The 21,815-nt window shown below is 52.0% G+C and overlaps 2 protein-coding genes across 3 annotated transcripts in view; both read right to left on the bottom strand.

Moving 5' to 3' along the window:
* The window catches only part of LOC309444303 (uncharacterized protein), a 31,212-nt gene extending 19,659 nt beyond the window's left edge, over nucleotides 1-11,553 (bottom strand). Inside the window, exon 1 of the mRNA XM_082062000.1 lies at nucleotides 11,512-11,553. The gene's annotated coding sequence lies outside the window, so the exon portion shown is untranslated. The remainder of the gene's footprint in view (nucleotides 1-11,511) is intronic.
* A 3,860-nt stretch (nucleotides 11,554-15,413) lies between these two features.
* On the bottom strand, nucleotides 15,414-18,856 carry LOC309444035 (BTB/POZ domain-containing protein KCTD12-like). Of its 2 annotated transcripts, none has more exons than XM_082061547.1 (2): nucleotides 18,761-18,856; nucleotides 15,414-16,947 (listed from the first exon to the last, which is right to left on the bottom strand). In XM_082061547.1, the coding sequence occupies exon 2, from the start codon at nucleotides 16,921-16,923 to the stop codon at nucleotides 16,036-16,038; it is 888 nt and encodes a 295-aa protein (XP_081917673.1). In that variant the 5' UTR covers nucleotides 16,924-16,947; nucleotides 18,761-18,856; the 3' UTR covers nucleotides 15,414-16,035. The 2 variants fall into 2 exon arrangements, with proteins under 2 accessions (XP_081917673.1, XP_081917674.1); XM_082061548.1 differs by having other exon boundaries at nucleotides 18,790-18,847.
* Between the last annotated feature and the right edge of the window lie 2,959 nt (nucleotides 18,857-21,815).

Genomic DNA, 21,815 nt, shown 5'->3' with positions numbered 1-21,815 from the left:
CACAGATGCTGTCTCTTCCATCGGCGGGGTTATTAATGAAAATATCACCGCAGCCACTCTACAGAGGCTCCTGCATCGCCTGCTGACCGTCTTTTCCTGCTCTGTCAGTGAACTGGAGAGCGCCGCTCAATTTGAGAGCTGGCTGTGTGTTCGTCTTCCACTGAATTCACCTGAACAATGTTTCTCAGTGTATTGCTGCACAATCTTGTTTTGCAGAAGGTCAGTGTCTTGTCCTGTCCCTATGCAGGAACTTCTAACCAGCCTGGTTAGCTACAGCAGTGACTATTTTGGGCAGGAAACATCAGAACAGCAGCGAGACTGCCAGGGAGAAGTGGTGAAAAGTGAGTGGTCAGGGAATATTTGTGTGAATAAGCCCGCAGAGCTGGGGTTGCACTCTTGGCTTCATGGGCTCGTGTTATCAGTTTGGGTTTTTATTCAGCTATTTGCTGTGTGCGCTTTCAAGATCAGTAGGGTCTCCCCTCAATGCTGGGATGCCTTGGTTGAAATGCCACCTGCGGGGCTGAAAACAACTTGTTTTCGGCTGGCACATTGGGAGGCTGATAGCCACAGTGAGCGGGAGTATGGAACCACACAGGGACAAGGCAAACCCTGCACCCCAGACCCAGAGGGAGCACAGCCTGCTCCAGCTCTGGCTTGTGGTGACATCCTGGCACAGCCATGGGGTTTCTGGGAAATAAAAATTACACCCAGCACCAAGGGAGAGGCTGAGGGTGCTCTTACTTGCAGCATGTTGCTTTTACCCGGGTTAAACCAGAGTCCAGTAGGTCTCTGGTGAACAGGGAGAGAGGGGATATTAACAAATACCTTTATTTTGCAGGATATTGACAGTCTCCTGTATCCACTGCAGCTTGGGGTGGCTGAACAGAGAGCCACAGGCTCTGTTTTTACTAATAAAAGCTGCCCAAACTGGACGGCATGTCACACACCCAGCTAGAGGCCACAAGTTCTAAAATATCTCTGCCAAATAGTTTTCTGGGCGTCTGCACTGCTCCAAAACAACAGTTTTTAATTTGCATGTGCAGTTCAGGACAGCTCCGGGCTGCAGGGGCAGTGACGGGGAGGGGGTGGCGGTAACTTCTGCCAGATCACCCAGGGGAGCCGGCCCCCTCTCTCTCTGGTTTTGTGTTTAATGCATAAATTCAGCTCTGCTTTGCTTCTTGTGTAATTCAGTTTGGCTGGCAGAAGGCTGGCAGACTGCCTAGGCGTTGTGAACCACGCGTGCTGTGTGATGAGAAACACCTTGAGCAGACAGCAGCTTTGCAGCAGCCATCCCATCCCACCCCACCCCACCCCATCCCACCCCATCCCATCCCATCCCATCCCATCCCATCCCATCCCATCCCATCCCATCCCATCCCATCCCATCCCACTCCATGGGGAAGAAGGAAACAGCAACATTATGTCTCTGCAAGCTTGTTCCCTAAGTGCGGTGAGCACTGTGGGCTCCCGAAGGGCAGATGAAGAAGCTCATGTGCTGGGGACATGGGGAAGCAAGACTCTGCCTCAGATGAGGTGGGGTGGCTGGGGGAGACCACCTGTTCTTGTTCCTGCTTGCAGTGTGGCTGTATCTCTCCGCTTTCCCCCCATCCTGGTGTCCAAGCCCTTGGAGATGTGAGGGGACATGGGGCAGCAGCACGTGACAGAGGAACAGGATGGGGAGGTGACCCACTGCCCATGGAGGGAGAATAGGAAAGTGTCTTCCCCAAGAGAAAAAGGGCTTCTGAGATGCTCCAGGTCAGGAGGGATCTGACCTTCAGGTGCACAGGGGTTTGGGCTGCTATGGGTAAGGAAGTTTCTTCCTAGTCCCTCTGGGTGCTTGACACTCACTCCATAGGGTCCTGCCAGCCCCAAGTCTCCAAGGGGGCAGGGGGATTGATATTCACATGTAAATACCAGGGTTGGTGATGGACACAGAGGAAACTCAGGGTGCTTCTGCTGTCCTCTCAACAAAAAGGACTTAAGAAATCTATGAGGATACATGAATCGCAGGTACTTGTGTTTGCAAACCATATCTGAACCCAAATACCCAAATCCTGGTGGCACCCAGCACAGCTGGTGGAGCCCTTGGAGGATCTAGCACCTGGATGCTGCATGGAGCTCTGTCAGGTAGACTCAGCCAGACTTCAGCTCATAAGCCATCCCAGCCACAGGGAGATTAGAGCTGCAGGCCCAGTCTTAAATATAAAGTAACTTATTTGGGATTGTTTTTTGTTTTTCTGTCATCTCTCCTGTGTTTTCAAGGCTCGCTCCCCTGCCTGCGAGGCTCAGATGCAGTTAGATGCAAGGTCCCTGCATCCTCCGCAGTGGGGATGGGCCCCACATACTCATTTCACAAGTGGCTCACCCACTGACCCGGGGTCTCCAGATTACCAAGGGCTGAGCTAATGCTGAAAGCTCCCAGACAAGTGGCTTTTTCAGGAAGTGCAGTCCTGGAAAATGCAGCCCAAGAGAAAATAAACTCCCCCGAGCCGCAGAAAAAGAGCCAAGCCTGCAATTTCTTCCTCGCTGTCTGCAAAGGGCTGGGGCTGTGTTTTCCAAAAGGTTAAAACACAGGGTAGGGATGCTATTTTAGTGAACGGCTGAGCCTCTTCAAACCTCCCAACAAATGGAGATGTCCCCGAGTCCTGTTTGTGCAGATGCAGAGCTGGGCTGGGCTCCGGGCCACGTCCTCCCCCCGCGGGGACGGCTCCGGGCTTTGGAAAAATTACGCACAGGGGGAGTGGAAAAGAGGCTGTTTTGCAGGTGGTGCTGAGTTATTCCAGACATGGAGTGCAAACGCAATTGCAAATCAATGGAATTCCCTCCTCCTCTACCCCTCCAAAAAAAGGCGGTCTGTGCTGGTAATTAAGGCTGGGGATTACTTGTAGGGGGAAGTGTAGCAGGAGGCTCAGCCTACCCATGCTCCAAGCCTTGGACAGCATCAACCCTTCCCCCTGCAGCCCATGCCGAGGTCCTGGCATTCACCTATTTTTGACAAATTTCATTTTAAAAAGACATCCTTGTTAGCTGTGGCTGGGCTTGTCCCATCAGCCGCAGACCTGAGGGTACAAATGGTACATGCCAGCCCAGAGAGGCAAAAAGAGAGGAAAGTCAAACATGGAGTCTCTCTAGAACTCTACAGTGAGTAATTGCTAATGGCTCAACCTTGTAAGAAACAGCTTTAAAAGTAAGTAATTGCTTGCTCCAGGTGCTGAGACAGGATGAGGAGACCTCAGTGTTTGACACAGTCATTCAGCAACTGTATGCACGAACCATCAGGGCTCTGCGTGCTGCCTTGTCTTGTTCAGCGGCTGACAAAGGCATCCATCGGGTCATTAACTCGAATTTCCCAATCAGTTTTGCTACCAGAAGGACCATCCATTATTATCACACAGGAAACCTTGCACACAGGTCACTCCAGCACACCATTATTTTATTGTGTGTAATCAGGCCTCTCAAGAGAGAGCTTTGCTCTCTGGGTTTGGTGCCTAGGATATGTGTTTTCTTGATGGCCCTCTTTTGATACTGGGCCACTTGTGTGTCCCTGGCACAGGACTGATGATGATGGCTTTGTATGGCACTACGAGAGAGCCGCAGCCTTCTGGGTAACCTGGTGCTCACTGAGTAGGTGTCATCATTGCTAAGCACAAGCAGGGAACCTGAGATACACCCCAAAGAGCTTCCCCAACCCCACAGAAGGTCTTGGTATCTCAAAGGGGATGCTACTCTGAGCTGGACTGTTCTCCTGGATTGATAGGTCCCTCCTGGGTCAGAGGAAGGTTGTCAATGGTCTATCACTCATCTTGAGATCTCTTCAGTCTCTTTGTGGCCAGTGCACGATGTGCTCATGGTTGATCTACTTCCCCAAGTTTACATTAAGATGCACATTGATAAAGAGGCGTCCCTTAGGCAAAGAAGGAGCTTAGATGTCTCCGGGGTTCCTGTTGGAGTCTGTGGAGTGACATCTGCATCTCTAATGCCTGTGAATCCCCCTGGTGTTAGATATCTAGATGTCACCTCCAGACAGGCATCTGACCCCCTAGCACTGCTCAGTTTTCATGCTGAACTATCAAAGATGCTGGGGACAACCAGACTTTGACATCCAAACTGAAGAAGCTGAAGTTACAGCAGATCAATCTACTTGATTACATGAACTGCCAGCTTCAGGCGAGTAAATAATCACTTTTGGCAACGGGTCTGCTTTGAAGCTGCAACCACAGCTGTAACCAACCTCCCTACTGTGGCTGGCCTCGCATGGATAGTCCCCTTCCTGCTGGAGTGGAGAAGGGGGTGACTGAACCCCCAGGGCGACATCGTCTCCTGCTGCTTTCCCTACCTCTCTAGAGCAGCTGCCAAGTTCCAAGGACGTGGTCCACACTCTGACATGGTAGGACCAGAGCTTGGCCTGAGCACACGTGTTACGCTACAGCTGTTCTTAGGCCCCTCCAAGTTTTTCATCCAAGATCTTGCTAATTATCTGAGAGTACACAGAGCTGCCGATCTTATCGTTGGTGGGACACACATCTGTGCAGAAGGTCACAGTGACCACTGGTAGCTGGGAGATGTCTGTGATTTTGGCCATGAGCACACAAGGAAGCCTCCTTTGCCTTGGGTGGGCTGGGAGGCTGTGCACATCTCTCCTTGAGGAAACCTGCAGCTCCTTCTTGGTGCCTCGTACAAAAAAACCCTCCTCCTTTCTTCATGTTGTTACAGTCAATCCTGCCTTTTTTATCAAAAGATAATTTTTGGGGAAAATAATTGTTTTCGGTGAAATGGTTATTTTTTTTTTTAATGATTAACTATGCAAAGAAATCCAGAGTTGCTGGAATAAAAATGAGGGTGTGTTTGAAGAGGGAAGGGAAGGGAAGGGAAGGGAAGGGAAGGGAAGGGAAGGGAAGGGAAGGGAAGGGAAGGGAAGGGAAGGGAAGGGAAGGGAAGGGAAGGGAAGGGAAGGGAAGGGAAGGGAAGGGAAGGGAAGGGAAGGGAAGGGAAGGGAAGGGAAGGGATTTCTGGACCCCAGTACTGACTGATTAACCTGTGAAACAGTGCAGCAGATGTTGGTTAGAGGTTGTGTGGGCCCGTGTACCACAGGAGCCTTCTGGGAACTTCTGAAGCAGCTTCAAAGCAGAAAAAGATGCTGCTGCAGGATTTGGCGACTGTGTGGAGCACGGCCAGCAAGAGCAGGGGAGGTGCAGCTCAGCCCTCCGGGCAGCAGCAGAGCCCTGTGTGGGGAGGAGGGGATGCCCAGCCAGAAATCTGCTCTCCCCCAGGAGGGACCAGCACCGCTGCAGTGTCTGCCAGTAAACCTGAGGACAATGGATGGTTTCCTGACTCCTGCCAGCCTTCTGCTTGACAGGAGACAGGGTGGTTTTGGTTTGTCCTTCATATACATGACACTGATGGATGACCTCGGCTCCTGCAGAGGGAGGGAGGGAGAAGAGCTGCCTACGGTGAAGGTCCCTAGTGCCAAGACCACATCACTGCTGGCAAATACAAATATACCCCATCACAAGGACACGTCTTTGCTTTCTGTAGCCTGCAAAAGCACGGTTTGCTGGAAGGTGGAGTTAGCAACACTAGATTGAGTAGGGGAGGGAGGGACGTGAGCATGGAGATATTTGGCATAAGGCACCAAGCCCTATCATGACCCTGATGAGCTCGGTGCGTGTTCAGCTTTTCGACGTGCTGAGAAGAACTTTGCTGGCCTGTTTTGCTAGGGTGGTTTCTAGAAGACCAGGAAGCTTCCCAAACTAGGACCTGGGGACTTCATTTCTCCTGGAGCGAAGCAATAGTTAAAAGGCTGCAGTGTGGGGCGCCCTGTTGATGTTTTTTGTTCCCCTGGGGTTTTGTGTTAAATCTTCTCCAGGCATGCAAAGAACAATAATATTTTGGGAACGCCCATCAGGAAACATTGGCTGTACCCTCAGTTTCTTCAGGTTTGGAGTTATTCCAATAAAGTGACTGAAGTCAAACGAAACTTCTCCACTTACACAGATGAGAAGCTAGAAACACAGCTGCATTGTGTATGAATTTTTAAAAATGCACGTTCTACAGGAACGTTCTACATTCTCCCCCGTCCTGTGACCCGCCGAGGTATCGCCCTGCCTTTTAGGGTGCCAAACTCGCTTCCATAACATTGTCATGAACAGCAGATGCAAAACAGATCCTGGCGAAACGAGGCAGCCCACAGAGACACCCCATCCCTGGGGAGACTTTGGGACAAGCAGCGACTGTGGCAGAGGGCTGTGGAGCTGAGCCAGGCAGGGGAAGTTTTGGGGATGGGTGGGTTGTGAAACAGTTTCCTGTTTACTTATCTCTTAGTTTTTTCTCGGTTAACTAAAAACTCTAGCTACTAAACTGCTGCTTGCACCGGTAACGCAGGGGAAAGCCCTGTCCCCTGCTGCACATTACTCCCATTCCTCTTCCCTCAAACCAGCCCAGGCTTGGGAGAACGCGACTGCACTTGTGTGCCCATCCTCAACATCCCTGTACTGTCTGCTTGCAGCTGGAGAAGACCCTCCTCCTGGGTCCTTAATGACGTTTAATGTTTTGAATTGATTAAAAAAGTATATTAACCAGAAGGGTCAGGTGTAATAGGAATAACAGATATACATGGGGCATAATTGCATTCACTAAATGAGCTGTAGTCTGTTGTTCTGCTGTAGAGGGGAAGGATTTTTTTTTGGTTGAAAGCCTCAGCTCTGAGGAAGTGATTCCCAGCTGGGGTAAAACAGCGTAACTACTTGGCGGGTTTCTTATTTAGAGTGTGGCCACTGGAGACTATTTTAAAACAGGTTGGCTTTGCCAAAAAAGTGCCTTTGCCGTGCTTCCTAGTTCCAGGTTCCTTAGTGGAGAGCAGATGTGGGCAGGCTGTGCCCTGCATTGCACTGGACCAGGCGGTTTGTGATGGCTCAGAGGTGAGGGAAGTGCTGGGGTGTCCATTCCATCACCCCCAGGACAGCTTGGCTCAGCAGAGCCTCCCTGTAAGGACCAAACAGGACCGGTTTGCCTCAGGTTGCAGGTTGGGGAAACTGAGGCAGGGTGAGTTAGGAGAGGCTGAGCCCAGGGCCTGTGCCCATCCCTGCAGCATCCCTGTTCCACATCAGGATGAGACCCCAGCACCCACCACACTGCTGCCCCTGGCAGTGGAAGGGAACCACTGCCACCTCAGCAGGGTCCCCAAACAGCAGAAGCAGAGCCTGGTGTACCCAGCAAAGCACAGACCCACCTGGCTGCACAGGGACATGCAAAGAGGATCCTTGCTCTTTTCCCTTGCTCCTGTTGATGTTTTTCTCTGCAGTATACCCCGTGGATCAGTGAAGAGATGGCAGAAGCCCTCCTGCTCTGCTGGACCCTGTCTCTTTGGGCCATGAAAGCCATCAGCTTATCTGGCTACAGGGATTTGCTAATGTGGTACTCATAAACACTGTCTGTCTGGCCAACCCTAAAGCACAAGATCGGGTTAAGGAAAACTTGAAATTGTTTTTTCTTTTCCTTTATTTACTTTTTGTGTGTGTGTGTGTGTCTTTGAGCTTTAAACATTTATGCCTTTGTTTGGTTTTTGGTTCTGAGCCCTCCCTTGTCATGGAAAACCACCCCAAACTAGAAACCAAACAAAAGCTCAACATCTAGTGGAACTGCAGCTTCCAGCAAAGCTGGGAGGGCCAAGGCAGCCACGCTAGCAGAGGTCTACCAGCACGGCCTCAAGGGTGGGCAACAACAATATTCTGGGGTCAGTGGGACAGGATTACGTATTTGTACCAGTGCAGGGGAGTCCCGATCTGGGGCACAGCAGCAGCGTTGTCTTTGCAGATGCTAGAAAGCAGCTCCTCCCTCCAGAAGACTGAGCTGCACCCCCAGGCACTGTCTGCTGTTTAGGGAGACTCTGTCTTTCCAGGCACTGGCAGGGAAAGAGAATCCTGGCAGTGTCACCTCTGCCTTGTCCCTGTTCCTCAGGGAGAGCTTTGGAGGGGCAGGGTCCTTCTGCAGGGTCCATGGAAGGAGAAATGAGGGTGCAGGCTGTGCGGGTGGGGGGAATAGCTAGGGACCCCTTTTGCAGAGGTGGTGGTTCCCCTGCCTGCAGTGTCTGCTCGTGGGATGCAGTCAGGGGAGGATGGTGGTGGCCCCTGCTAGCGCCCGCGGGTCGATGTCCCCAGGGACAAGGATGTTCCTCCTGCTCCTGAAGGCTGTAACCAGCCCTGCAGCACCCAAAACTGCTCCTTGTCACCTGCCCAGCCCTGGTTTTGAGTGGGGATGGAGAAATTTTAAAATGTTGGGGATGAAAGAGTGGTGTGTCAGAGATGTCCCCCAGCCCCTCCAGAGGAAGGACACCAGCCATACCCCAGCATGCTGAGCCCCTGCAGTCCTGCTCTGGGGCATGGGCCGTGGCCAGGAGCTGATGCTGGGGAGTGCGGAGGGGGAATAGCAAAACCACAAGCCAGTTGTTTTTATTGCTTCTTTATATGGCAATGTTCCCTCATCCTCTGCTGGGACCTTCCAGGGCTGTTCCTGCCCGTCCCTCCTTCATGTCCCCGCTCTGCTAGGAGCACAGAGGTTTTATAGCATCCTCTGCGGAGCACGAGGGCTCCTCCAAAAGCCCTGTCTGGGGGATGGTCCCTGCTGCCAGGCTCTGGTGACCCTTGTGGCTGGGTTGTGTGGTGGCTCTGAGGCTGCGTGCCCTGGAGATGGCTCTTGGGACGGCTCTGCAGTGATGTGACATGCAGAAATCCCCAAGGTTGCTCTCAAGGCTCCCATGCCCTCCCATTGAGCTTTACTCTGGATTTTATGTTCCCTTGCCTTAAATAACGTTCTTGTTTTAGAAACCCACTCATTTGTCCCAGTAATTCTACTCCTTCTCCATCAGGGACTTTCTGTCAAAGGCACTGCTGCCTCCCTCCAGATCCACATGAGGAGCAGAGACTTGCTGCAGAGTTTTGTGGCTGAAGCAGCTCTGTCACAGGTCTCTGGCTGGTTATCCTCTATTAACAACACATCTGCCAGACTGCTGCCTGGCACCTCTGGCTCAGATGCTTTGCCAGGCTCTAGGGATTGCCCTCAACATCTCTAAACTCAGGGGCTATATGCCCATACGCCTTGGTCAAACCATGCTGGGATGAAGGAAGATCTGGTACAGGCAAGCTGCCACCCAAGGCAGAGGTGCCATGTATGCTCTACAGGCTCAAAGGGTAAGCCTTAAGCATCTGAGCATCCTTGATCTCCCAGTTCTGCTCAGTGCCTCGATCTGCCTCCACAGGAGACCTGTACATCAAACACAAACCTGACCCTGGTGCACTTCAGGGTTCTCCAGCTCCTGTGCAGGCTCAGTATGCTGCTTGCAGAGGGTGGGGAGCCCACAAAGTCTGTTTTCTTGAGTGGTTGAGCTCATGCTCTGGGGAGTGGGAGGGGGATTTGATGGGGTCTGCTGTACTCTAAAACATATTTTCATGAGACTGGCAGTCTCCTAAAAGTTGAAAAACTGACAAGTTGGAATGAAACTAGCCCACAGATTCAGGTCCTTTAAGAAAAGGGAAGGAACACACTGTGTGAGGTTGCACATACCTTTCTTTAAGAAATTGAGCTAACACCATCTAGGCACTGGAAGCAGCTTCCTCAGCATTGAAGGGACCTGCACATTCAGAAAGGGCTGAGGAGCAAACTGGGCTCACTGGACGCTGGGCAATGGAGGTTGTGCATCTCAACTGGCACCTTGAAACTTGGCTTCCACTTGTAAAATGGCCCCCATATCTACAGCACCCTTCTGCGTGCTTGTGGTGAAACTGGGCTGTTTTTTCCAGCCATGGTCCTTGGGGTGGGCATTGAGGTGTCCACCATCAAGCTCTGCAAAAGGCCCTGGGCAGGGGATTGCTCTGAGCTGCTGTGGCCTGGGCGGGCTGAGTCAGTCCCTATCCTCTGCTGTGGTGGCTTTGATATGGTTCCTCCCATCAGGTGTGGGTGGCCTGGACCCAGCTCTGGCATCACCTGGGGAGAACATGCCAAGGAGCTCAGGTCTAGAGAAAGAGGACACAGTGTACTCCTCTCCCCTGCCTTCCCACAGAGATCCTCTAAATGATGATGGGAGAGGACCACGACAAGGCCAGGCTCCCTCACTTCAATGGTCAGGAATTACAGAATCACAGAATGGTTGGGGTTGGAGGTACCTCTGGAGATCATCCAGTCCAACCACCCTGTTGAAGCAGGGTCACCAGAGCAGATCACACAGGGTTGCGTCCAGGTGGGTTTGAATGTCTCCAGAGAAGGAGACTACACAACCTCTCTGGTCAGCCTGTTCCAGGGCTCTGTCACCTCAAAGGAAATAAATTTCTCCTCATGTTTAGATGGAACCTCCTGTGCTTCCATCTATGCCCATTGCCCCTCATCCTGTTGTTGGGCACCACTGAAAAGAGTCTGGTCCATCCTCTCAACACCCACCTTGGAGATATTTATAAGCATAAATAAGGTCCCCTCTCAGCTTCTCCAGGCTGAACAGACCCAGCTCTCTCAGTGTCTCCTCATAAGAAAGATGCTCCAGACCCCTCATCATTTTCATAGCCCTTCGCTGGACTCCCTCCAGTAGTCCCTTGTCCTTCTTAAACTGGGGAGCCCAGAACTGGACACAGAACTCCAGATCTGGCCTCACCAGGGCAGAGCAGGGGGGGAGGATAAATAACCTCCTTTGACCTGCTGGTCACACTCTTCCTAATGCACCCAACATCAGCTCATCCCCGCCTGCTGGCTCTGATCAGCCTTTGCCAGAGCTCCTAAATTAATCCAGGAAAGCTGGGTTTGTACAGCTCCTCCAGTAACACCAGCCAGGTGATTTGTTCTTTCCATACAAATGCTCTTCTTCACGCTGCTGGCAGGAGAGGCTTTTTGTGTCCCTGATTAGAACTGTAAGAGAGGATGGCACTTAACAATATGCAGTAAAGAGCTGTGTTTGTCCTCTATAATTGCTGTGTGCTTCTCTGCCTCCTGCTGAACCACATCATCGAATTTTGGCCTGAGTCTAGGGAACTGTGGGGCTGAGTTAAGTTTTCTGTGCTCTAGAATAGTCTGTGAACAGGAAGAAAGTTTATTTCTGATAGCATATTTGTCCTGCTGCCTTGGGGACCCCTTTAGGGTCACTTTAAGGATGTTGTTGGCAAAGCAGACTGTGCATCAGGGTGTCTAGCCTGGAGAAGGGTAAGGAAAGAGAGAGAACAGACATCTGGGATGCAGGGGTTGTACTGTGGACTCAAATATGATTTAGATGAAATCTGGTTTAGTCTGTTTTCAAGAACATATTTCAGTCAGATACTGTACAGCTCTCCCAGAGGAGGGGGGATGATAACTCCCAGCCATCCATCACCTAGAACTATGCAAAACTTTTTAAAATGCAAACGCCTTTTAAGAAAACTTCATGCATGTCATGAAGTCACAAAGTCTAACCTGCTTTAGCTTAGGGCAAATTGTCAGCACAGGTTGAACAAGCTTCATTTGGCAAAGCGCTCCCCACCGGCTGCCGGAACAGCTTACCCAACCCAAAGCATCTTCTGGCTCTCGGGACTTCCAGCAAACGCAAACCATCACTGCTCAGCTGCGTTCCCTCTCCTGCTTCTCCTGTGGCCCCAGGAAGGAGGCCCAGAGGTCTCTTCGTGGCTGGCCAGAGCACAGCTTGCTCTGCAGATTGTCTCATCCCCTGTGCATTGCAGCCAACTGGTGTCAGCTGCTAAACTGAGCCTAAAACCTTTGTTCTGTTAAACCCCTTCCTAGAGAAAAGCATTCAAGCTGCAGTTTCTGCACTAAGAGATGGAGAACCCCCATTTCTCTGATGGTTTTTCTCAGCAGAAAATACCCATGCTGTTAAAGGTAGCTTTTGGGGTTTTATTTTTCAGACTAGAAGGGGTTGGATCCAGCTTCCAGATACTGCTGCTTCTACCCTTTCTCTTCTTGATCAGTAAGTACTTCGTTATTTCAACACTGTGATCTAGTCCGTCTTGATCTCGGTGTTGTGCTGAGCAGCCTGGGCTTCTCAGGTTTCCCATGGCAAGACGGGATTTCTAGGCTGGGAACAGAGTTTTCTGTGACTCCCTTCTAGCCTCTCTAATCTTCTGGACCCCACAGGATCCTGCTCATCCTCTTCCCAGTCTGCCAGTATTGATCTTCTCCATCCTTATGGCTGCTGGCAGGACGAGGAGAGCTCAATTTCTGGGCAGGGAAGGACCAAATGGGGTTTTCTTAGAGAGGGGCTGAAGTCAGACCTCAGACATAAAATGTTTTCAGATGTTCTCTCAGGGTGGCAGAAGTGTCTGATGGAGACAGGTGGGATTTGGCTTCTCCTTATGGGGAAAGCTCAGTTCCTGCAGTGTTTGTGCAGAATGAGATGCCGAGTGAGTAACCAGCAATTTGCGGGCAGGGTGCTCGCCTGGGAACGCAGACCCAGCCCGAGTTCATGTTCTGCCTCATTTGAACGAGGGATATTATTTTGGGATGGAAGATTTTCTGGGGATCTCTAAATGAAAGGGTGAGTTACATTACCCCTCAGAGGGAAAACAAGCTTTGAAATCTTAAACCCCCTTTATGAAAACATTCCTTGGTTTCTGGTGATCTCAGCAGCTGCTGAGCTTTGCAGTGAGACCGGACACCTTCCCAAAGGACACTCTCCCCCACTGTGGTCCACGCTCTTCCACGAGGGACCTGATGCCACACAGAGACCCCTTGGGAGGTTTTGGGTTTTTTATGCTACCCTAAAAACCATCCTCAAGGCCAAGCTGGTGGCCGGTCTGGTATCTGGCTCTACCTTAGACACAGTGCCCACCTCTCACTCACAGCAGGGCTCCTCTCAGAAAAGCCGATGAATGCTCTGCGCAGGTCAGATTAAAAGAATCACAGGGATCCCTCCTGGCCCTGGGCTTTTGCAGACAATGTGAGTAATCCCACAATGCACATGAAACCCATTCTGGCTTGCCTAGTGGTGTGCACTGCCCGTGTGCCCGTCCTTGGAGGTGCTAGCCCTCCTACACTGGAGCAAAGCCACCCATGGCTGATCTGGGGGCAGCCAGCTCCTCTCCAAAGCCCTGGACCTGCCATGCAGGCAGAGGATCTTCACCTACAGCTCCTAGATAGGAGCAGGGTGCTGCCACCAGTGCCTCTACCTGGTGCATGGTTCTGTGCTAGCTGGGAGCATCAACTTAAACCAGTTGTGCATTGGCAGAAACTAGTGCCTGAAGAGCAGGGTCACGCCACCTCCTTGGGAAGAGAAAAATCACCAATATCCAGGAGGGAAGGAAACTGAACAAGAGTTGTTTTTACCCCTGAGTGCCTATGGACATCCTGGATGGTGGGAGATGAGAAGCTCAGGGGTAGCTATGTAGGCCTAGGTGCTTCAAATAAGCCCAACGTAGAGACAGAGCACCATGGTCCAGCAGGCACCTCGAGATCTGGAAACACACAGAAATGCAGGTGTGTTCCCAGGAAAAGCCAGCAAAACAGGTGACATCAGGAAAGTGCCTTCTGTCTCCTTGAAGCCCTGGAGACCAGCAGAGCTTCACGACTCACTTCAGCCATCCCCTGCCTTTTTTTTTTTTCCCCAGGTCAATTGATTTGCCATGATTGATCAGAGGATGAGTACCTTAAACCATGGCTTTTCCATGCCACCACGGATCAAATTGACCAGGTTCTCCTCCCAGCCATGGGCAGCAGCAAAAGGACACTTGTCCATTACTATACATATGCAAAGAAAAGAAAGAAACCCAAAATTGTTGGTTTGGTTTTTTTTTTTTTGACATAGATCTCAACAAAGGTATTTTTTTCTGCAAAGTATCAGTTTTCATGAAAGCCATCAGACTCTAAAATGATTCAAAAGTAAACTCTTCTGCTCTGATCATATTACACTTGAGGTATTGGGTTTAACGGCCCAGATCACATAACCTGGCAGATCAAAACCACCTAAATGTTGACTTTGCCATTATGGTCTCTACCTCAGGAAAAACGCTTGCTCCTGTGAGATCCATCTTTCATTTCAGTTTCAGGGGGAAAAGCAAACTTCCAAACACCCATGTCTCTCACAAGGCAGTAATTTCTTTTTCCAGTCAGTCCTAATTAATAATGATCAGAAAAACTTTAATTAAAAAAAAACAAACAAAACAACAATCAAACATGGAGTGCATCTCCCTTCCTCCTTTATTTAAAAAGGTTTTAATTCTGCCCTTCAGCCTCTCTCTCCGCACCGAGCTCAAGTTCCCTTTTTTTTTTAAAGCTGGTTGGCATTTCCTCTTCAAAGTGTTGTTGCAATGAGGAACGGGCCCTTATAAAAATACCATTTTCGCCTTCCCCTTCTTCAGGGACTGCCTTACGGTGAAGTTTTGCTTGCCCTGCGTGCCAGAAGGCTGCAGCCCTCCTGCCTCTTGGGAAACCAGCTGCAAGCCTTCCTCCCAAATGAACGGCCAGAGGAAAAGTCCTTTTGGCTGGTGAGATGACCCTTTAGCTCCCTGCACCAAGAGCTTCACAGGGGCTGCTGGGGAAGCAGCCAGGGGTGGAAGACCAGGGATGGATGGGGGGTATGAGGGAGACGAGAGCAAGCAGGCAACGGTTGGGGACATCAGGGGACGGAGGTCACCTATGAGTGCTCCTGCAGGTGTTGGCACCAAGATCTGCAGGCTGACACCTTGGTCCAGAGCTCACAAGGCTCTGCTTGAGTGATGGGGATGAATGTATCACCCAGGGCTGGTCTGCAAGCAAGCAGATAATTCTAGACCACACCATTTGCATCAGGGATGTGCTACTTTGCAGTTTCACCCAGCTGGGAGGGGAGCAAAGATTCAGAGAGAAAGGGGGTGGTCAGAGCAGGGAAAGAGGGCTCCAGTAAGTTTGTCCTCCTTCCTTCACTTCAATCTGTAGAGTACAGCACATCGCTCCTGCCCATGTGCCAGCGCTGTTCTCCTGCTCACACAACAGCTCAGTGCCCACAGTGCACACCCAGAGCTACCTCCTTTGCACACGAAGATGGAGGCAAGTCGGTTTTGTTCCTTTATTACACATTGCCCAGGCATGGTAAAGCAGCAGCAGCCAGCCCCAGGCCCACAGGCAGGCTGTGGAGAGCTGGGGTTGCAGAGACCTTCACAAGAGATTGCTGAAATAGCAAAGATTTTCGTGGTGGGCAAAGATTCCCTTTAACCTGTGAAGTGGTGGCTGAGCCCAGCTGCCACTCACTGGAGCCACACAACCTGTCCCTCTGAGCCCACATCGCTATCATACTCTCAAGGAAAGATAAAGATACTTTTTTTCTGACAGACCTCCAACCAGTTTGGGAGATGTATAAGCATTTTACACCCGAGAGCATGTAAAGCCTTCCCCACTCCCCCCCACCCCCCAACATGTGCATGAACAGAGCATTTGTCTATTCATCCCCACCCCGGTACCCCCCCCAAAAAAAACCCCAAGGCGTCCCAGAGCAGCAGCGATGCTTTGAATCAGAACTGCAAACACAGGGCGCATCTTTATCTAACCTTCCCCAGCACTGACAGTCTAAATGCTAAGCTGCTTACATGGGCTAATGGCAATATATCCGTGCTGCCAGGCTTCATCTTTCCACCCCCACCCTCCTCTCAGCTTCCCACCTTTCTCCATGTCCTTAAATCAACACTTTCCCACTTGAACCCCTTGGCAGATCAAATACAGCATATGCAGCAGGTACCCGGGGAGCTGCAGGAATCCCAGCCCAGAGCACAGTTCAGTGTATCCCTCCCTCCCACCCAAAACACGTACACGACAGAGTCCAAGTCCACACATCCAGGGAGGGTTGGGAGCTACAGGCGGCTACTGCAGAAGTCGGAGAGAGGGAAGAAGGCTGTTGGTCAGCAGCTGCTACAAGGAAGAGTCAAACAGGTTCAATGTGGAGGAAGGAATGGGGAAAAATAACCAAGAACAAACTCAAAAGGAGGCAAAAGGGGGTTGTTGGGATTCAGGGGTTGGATGTCTGTCTACCTTCTAGTCAACAGCCAGCACAGGAGAGGAAAGGGAGAGTTGGTGTTTGGTTTGCGAGGTGTTTATTTTTTGGTGTCACTCACGGTAGAAAACATATTCGGTGTAAGAGGTCCAGATCCTGTCATCTGTCTGGTCATGGGCGAAGGCACAGGTGCCTGTGGAGTTGCAAGCCACCATGTGGAAGCCAGCATCAGCCAGTTTGTCAAAGGCTTGCTCCAAGAAGGTGAATTTGAGGTAGTACCGGGAGGTGTACCTCTCCGGGGGCCTGTCCGGGTCCCTGCTCTCATTCAAGGTATCCCCAAAGACCTCCTTGGCCAGCGCCGTCTTGCCACAGACCATGATCCGTGCCACCCTGCGGAACTTGGCATCCGTCTGGCTGTCCCTGCCCAGGGTGTACGTACCCCGGTAGCCGATGGTGATGAAACCTGCCCTGCGGATGTCGGTGCCGGCAGCACCCATGCCAGCGGTGACACCCCCAGGGCCACCAGCCACGGTGCTGGGGAGCATGGCACTGGCAGAGGTCAGGTTGCGGGTGGCATCCGCGCTGGGGGAGATCTCCTCTGGGTCGCTTTGGCATGGGTCATCTCCCAGCGAGTTCTGCTTGCTGAACTTGGGGGCCAACATCTTCACAAGCTCCGGCAGCATGAAATATTCAGCCTCTCGCCGCAGGCGACTCCTCTCTGGGAAGTGGTCAGGCAGCACGAGCTGCTGGTCCCTCATGTAATCCAAGATGTAGCGGAAGAGGAAACCATCCCGGTCCACGAAGAAACGTCCCTTGCTGTCACGGGCCAGGGAGCGGACGTTCTTCTGGGTGAACATCTCCCAGAGGAGTGAGCCAGGCACGCTGACCAGGGTGGGGTGACGGGTGATGTAGACTTGCCCACCCACATTGAGCTCAATTATCTCGGGGAAAGGGAAGTCCTCGCTGGGTTTGGCACAGCCCTCGTTGTCTGCCAGGGCCATTATGATCTACTGCTGCCTTCCCACCTGCAACAAAAAGCGGCAACATGCCAATGTTAAGCCTGCCAGCAAATGCAGCTCACCGTTCCACCGATCCCAAGCCAGACTGCACTTGCTTTGGGGCAGCAAGCAGTGCAGGATCAGGCCACTGTCTCTCCAGGAGTCTAGAAGTCAGTTATCTTCCCTAATCTCTGGTTCCTGGAATAAGCAGCATTAGCTAACGCCGCTTTCCCTTCCATGCCACAAGAAGGGAAAAGTGTTGTCTGTGGTCAGAACATGCCGTCTCCACCTGCAGCCCTCCCGGCAGTCAGCTCCCAGGGCTGGGGCTCAGCACCTTTGCCAAGGAAGGTGCAAGGATGCTGTACCGATGTTAACAACAGGAAAGCCAGAACTGTCCCACCCTGGGTCTGACCGGTGAGCCGCCTGGCCCAGCATCCTGCCGGTCAGGAGGAGCTGCCAAGTGTGCTGGGGAGGGCTGCGTTATGGAGCGGTGACGCCTGCCGAACCGGTGCACTGGAGGGGGGTTTATGGTCCCACACAAGGAGCACCCACAGGTCTGCCAGAAAAGCAGCCACTAAAAAGGACAGAGTGACAGTGCCTTTTGGCACTCCTGCTCCATCCTTGCTCCTGGAAAGTACTCGATAGAGACTCAAGGCTAAGCTGAGAGCAGGTGAGAGATGGCAGAATCTCTCCAAGGGTTGGGACCAAGACAAATACTGGGCTACTCGTACAGCCTTGGGCCAGATGCCATATATTTATACATTTTCCAAAGGCAAGCTGATTCTTAGCCATCTCTTGACACCGCAAATCAGCGCTTACATAAACCTGGCACAGCAGACAGACTCCTGATCCAAACCATGCTTCATGCAGGGATTTAGGAGACCATGGAGAAAAGGGTTTTCCCTGCACTGTCCCCAACTGCCGGGCAGGGTTGGCCTGAAGCTCTGCCGTCTCCCCTGTGTAATGTTAGTGCAGCCCTAGGGCTGCTTTGAAGTTGGCAGTAGCTGCCTGTGCCCCCCAGGAACTGGTCCTGCAGCCAGGAGACAATTCTAAGTCTTGGCCCATCCTTGTGTCCTGCTGTACAGCTTCACAGGAACAGCACAAAAGGATCCTAATGCAAATTTCAGAGAAACTAAAGGGCAAAGATAAAACTCTGTGGGCACTTTTGGGTATGGGGGAAAGCTAAGCCTGCATTTCACGGCCACACACCTCCTCCCAGCTCATCGGGATGCTCAGGGAAAGTCGGTTTTGAACAAGAAGCGACTCAGGTAAGCCTCTGCCAAGGATCAGAAAGTGGATCAGCCAGGTCCACATGGCTTCCAGCTTCCCAAATCCTTTCCTGCAGTGGCTTTGAGTCTCTTTCTCTGGTGACATGCCCATGCCGCTGTCCCCCTGCTACAGAAGACCAGGCAGGAGCCTGGAGCCAGGTCCCTTTATTACGGGTGGCAGGGGCTGAGGGCTGCCCAGAGCAGGGCTGGGAGTTTGCAGGGGTGTGTGGGGGGACACAACAACAAAGCCGCCTCCCCCCGCCCGCCTCATGCACGGAGCGCTGTTGCTGGCAGCTGCAACCCCCCACCCCGGACCGGGCAAAGAGGCAGCGGGGACACCGGCGGGGACACCGGCGGGGACACCGGCGGGGACACCGGCGGGGACACCGGCGGGGACACCGGCGGGGACACCGGCGGGGACACCGGCGGGGACACCGGCGGGGACACCGGCGGGGACACCGGCTCAGCCAGGAGCCAGAGCCGTCCCCAGCATCGCACCGGCCAGCTAAGGGACTCTCCTCCCCGCAGCCTGTCCCGGCTCAGCGGGCTGGCAGCCCCGCCGCCCCCCTCACCTCCGCAGGGCGGCCCGGCCGCTCCGTACCCGTCCAGTCCGCGCCGTTCCCGTAACGGTCCCCGCCGTAACGGTCCGCGCCGCCGCTCCGCTCTGCGCGCCCGGCTCTGGCGCTGTCGTTTTATCCTCGGGGAGGCGGCGAGCGCCGGCCCCCGCCGGCCCCGGCCCCGCCTCGCCCCCGCCCTCCCTCCCCGCCTCCGGATCGGTCTCCCCCTCATTCCCGCACCCACCCCTCATCTGGAGCTCCGTGCCGGGGCATCACCCGGGGGGCCCCTTTCCACCTCCCGGCAAAGCAGATTTGGCGCTAACGCCGCTACCCAGCGTCTCCCTCTCAGCATCCACAAGGGCAAAAAGGCTTTGAACGTGCGGGAAAGGCAAGTGCATGGGGAGACTTTATTTCACAGAACCCCAGAATGTCAGGGGTTGGAAGGGACCTGGAAAGCTCATCCAGTGCAATCCCCCCATGGAGCAGGAACACCCAGATGAGGTTACACAGGAAGGTGTCCAGGCGGGTTGGAATGTCTGCACAGAAGGAGACTCCACAACCTCCCTGGGCAGCCTGGGCCAGGCTCTGCCACCCTCAGCATGAAAAAGTTTCTACTCATATTCAAGTGGAACCTCCTGTGTTCCAGCTTGCACCCATTGTCCTGTCACTGGTTGTCACCAGAAGAGCCTGGCTCCATCCTCCTGACACTCACCCTTTCCATATTGATCCCCAGGAATGAGTCCCCCCTCAGTCTCCTCTTGTCCAGCTCCAGAGCCCCAGCTCCCTCAGCCTTTCCTCACCCGGGAGATGCTCCACTCCCTGCAGCATCTTGGTGGCTGCGCTGGACTCTCTCCAGCAGTTCCCTGTCCTGCTGGAACCGAGGGGCCACAACTGGACACAATATTCCAGGTGTGGTCTCCCCAGGGCAGAGTAGAGGGGGAGGAGAACCTCTCTTGACTTACTAACCACCCCCCTTCTAATACACCCCAGGATGGAGTTTGCTGGAAGTACTTATATTGTTTCTCCTCTGTCCAATCGGCTGTTTTCCCCAACACCTTATAGTGCTCCTTCAAACTTAGTTGAAATTGCCCAAAGAATTCAAAATATCTGAGTGAGACAAATGCAGAGGTACACTGTTTCATACATAGTATACACGCATGTGTGCTTGCACTGTGATCATATTAATCTTGTTTCTTTAGGAGAAGAGCCTAAAAATAACCTGAATTTGGTAATGCATTTGGAAGGCAACAAATGCAAGGTGCCCCTGGGCAACTGGTTGGAGGCTCCCCACAGAAAATGCTCTGCCCAGCGCCCTTGGCAAGGTTGTATCCCTGCCCAGAGCGGGACCTGCAGGGCTGGAGGGATGGGGTCTCTATTTTGGGGTCAGAAAAGGTATCCTGGAGGGTGTGCATCCTCGTTCTGAGAGTCAGGGTGGAAGCCCAGGACAGACATGGTTAGAGGAGGATGGCAGGGGAGATGCTGGTGCTGAGGTCTTGGGAAGCCATGGAGAAGGGAAGCCTGGAGCAGGGCTCCAGGCACATAGCAACTACATCAAGATATGTTTTAACCCTGTGTCTGTGCCACTACATCTTGGAAGAGGAAGCTCAGACCATCTTGCCTGTCCTCCCTTTGGACTGGAGAGATGAATACCAGATAACACTTTCTTCTCTTGGTGGCGTTCAGCATGATTAGCCTTGTTCTGCAGGCAAATTCCTGTCCGCTGTCATCTGAGCAACAATTCACCCCTCTGCAATTCTCATGCCAACCCCTGTGTTTGTATCGTGTGACATAACATCAGGGAAATGTTGGTGCCTTCAACAGACCTTGCATTGAAGTGAAAATGCACTGTGCTCTTCAGTGCTTCATCACCTGCATTACCAAGACTCAAATTGGTGCAAATATTTTCATGAGCTGCGATGGAAAGCCTGTAGGTCACTACTGACATGTCTTGAGGCAACTTAAAGTGTGGTCTCCAGAGAAGGAGGGGTTGATTGGTGCTGTAGAAGTGATGAGGGGGTCTGGAAAGTCAGAAGAAGTTGCCAAGAGGTTTTATAAACCAGCCTTTACAAGTTCTTCCAAAACAGAATGAAACAAGAATTTGGGTCCCTCTCTGACTTCTGAAGGCTTTTATCAACCGCAGCAGTGGGACACGATTCCTCCACATCCCAAGAGAAGGAAGGAACAGGCTTAATGTGTGTTTGCTTGTGTGCACTCTGTTATTACACAGAACGTGGTCTGGTGATTGCAAGGAAGGTGCTGGCATAGCTTCTTGGCTGCTATTTCCAGTTTGTTAAGCTTTCTGAGCTTGGACACAATTCACTTCACCTCACAGTGCCTCGACCTCCTCATCCTCAGACAGGGGGTCCTGCCCGCTCTCCAGTGACCATAAGCATTGCTAAAATCCCCATTGTACTGCTCCAAAACTCTTTGGAAGGTCTTTTAATATGTATTTTTAAGGGGGGAAATGGCTATAAACTGAAAATGAGACACAAGTTTTTCCATAGTTTGATTATTTTCTCAGCTAAAAAAAAAAAAACAAAACCAGTTATGCACCCTGCTCTGATGATGATCTTGTGATACATCACATTGCAAGGATGTTGTCACAGAGACCCGCCGCTGCTACATCTGCTTGATGAGTTCCTTATCTAGAGATAACAAGAAGAAATACATGTTGAGGGAGGAATATTTGTTAGAGGAAAAACCCCATATTTCGTGTACGTCAGAAGGGTCCAGCACACACAGTTTCAAATTCCACTGTGCTGTTGTTATGATTCACAAATGAGGGGTAAATGCAGGAAACTTTCATCCTTAAACAAAGTGGAGCTCGTCTTAAAAAGGCAGCAGAAGCCCCAACTGCAAGACTCTTATGTGGCACTGCATTACTCTTAATACATTCAGGGTCTTATAGCTGTGTCACTGTCAGTCAGCAGGAAAATTACCCTTTACAGCTTCTCTGTTCCTCTCTCTTCCCCATCTGCATTTCTCCCCTTCCTCAGTGCAGTGCTTCTTTCAGCTTTCCTCTTGCCATTCCCTCTCTATGCGCTAATTAAAATCCCACCCTGGGGTTTTT

Source organism: Streptopelia decaocto (genome assembly GCF_964273445.1).
Source record: "Streptopelia decaocto genome assembly, chromosome: 10".
In the NCBI taxonomy this organism is placed as follows: Eukaryota; Metazoa; Chordata; class Aves; order Columbiformes; family Columbidae; genus Streptopelia; species Streptopelia decaocto.
Note: the sequence above shows the minus strand (reverse complement) of the source record. Positions and strands in the feature narration are given on the sequence as shown.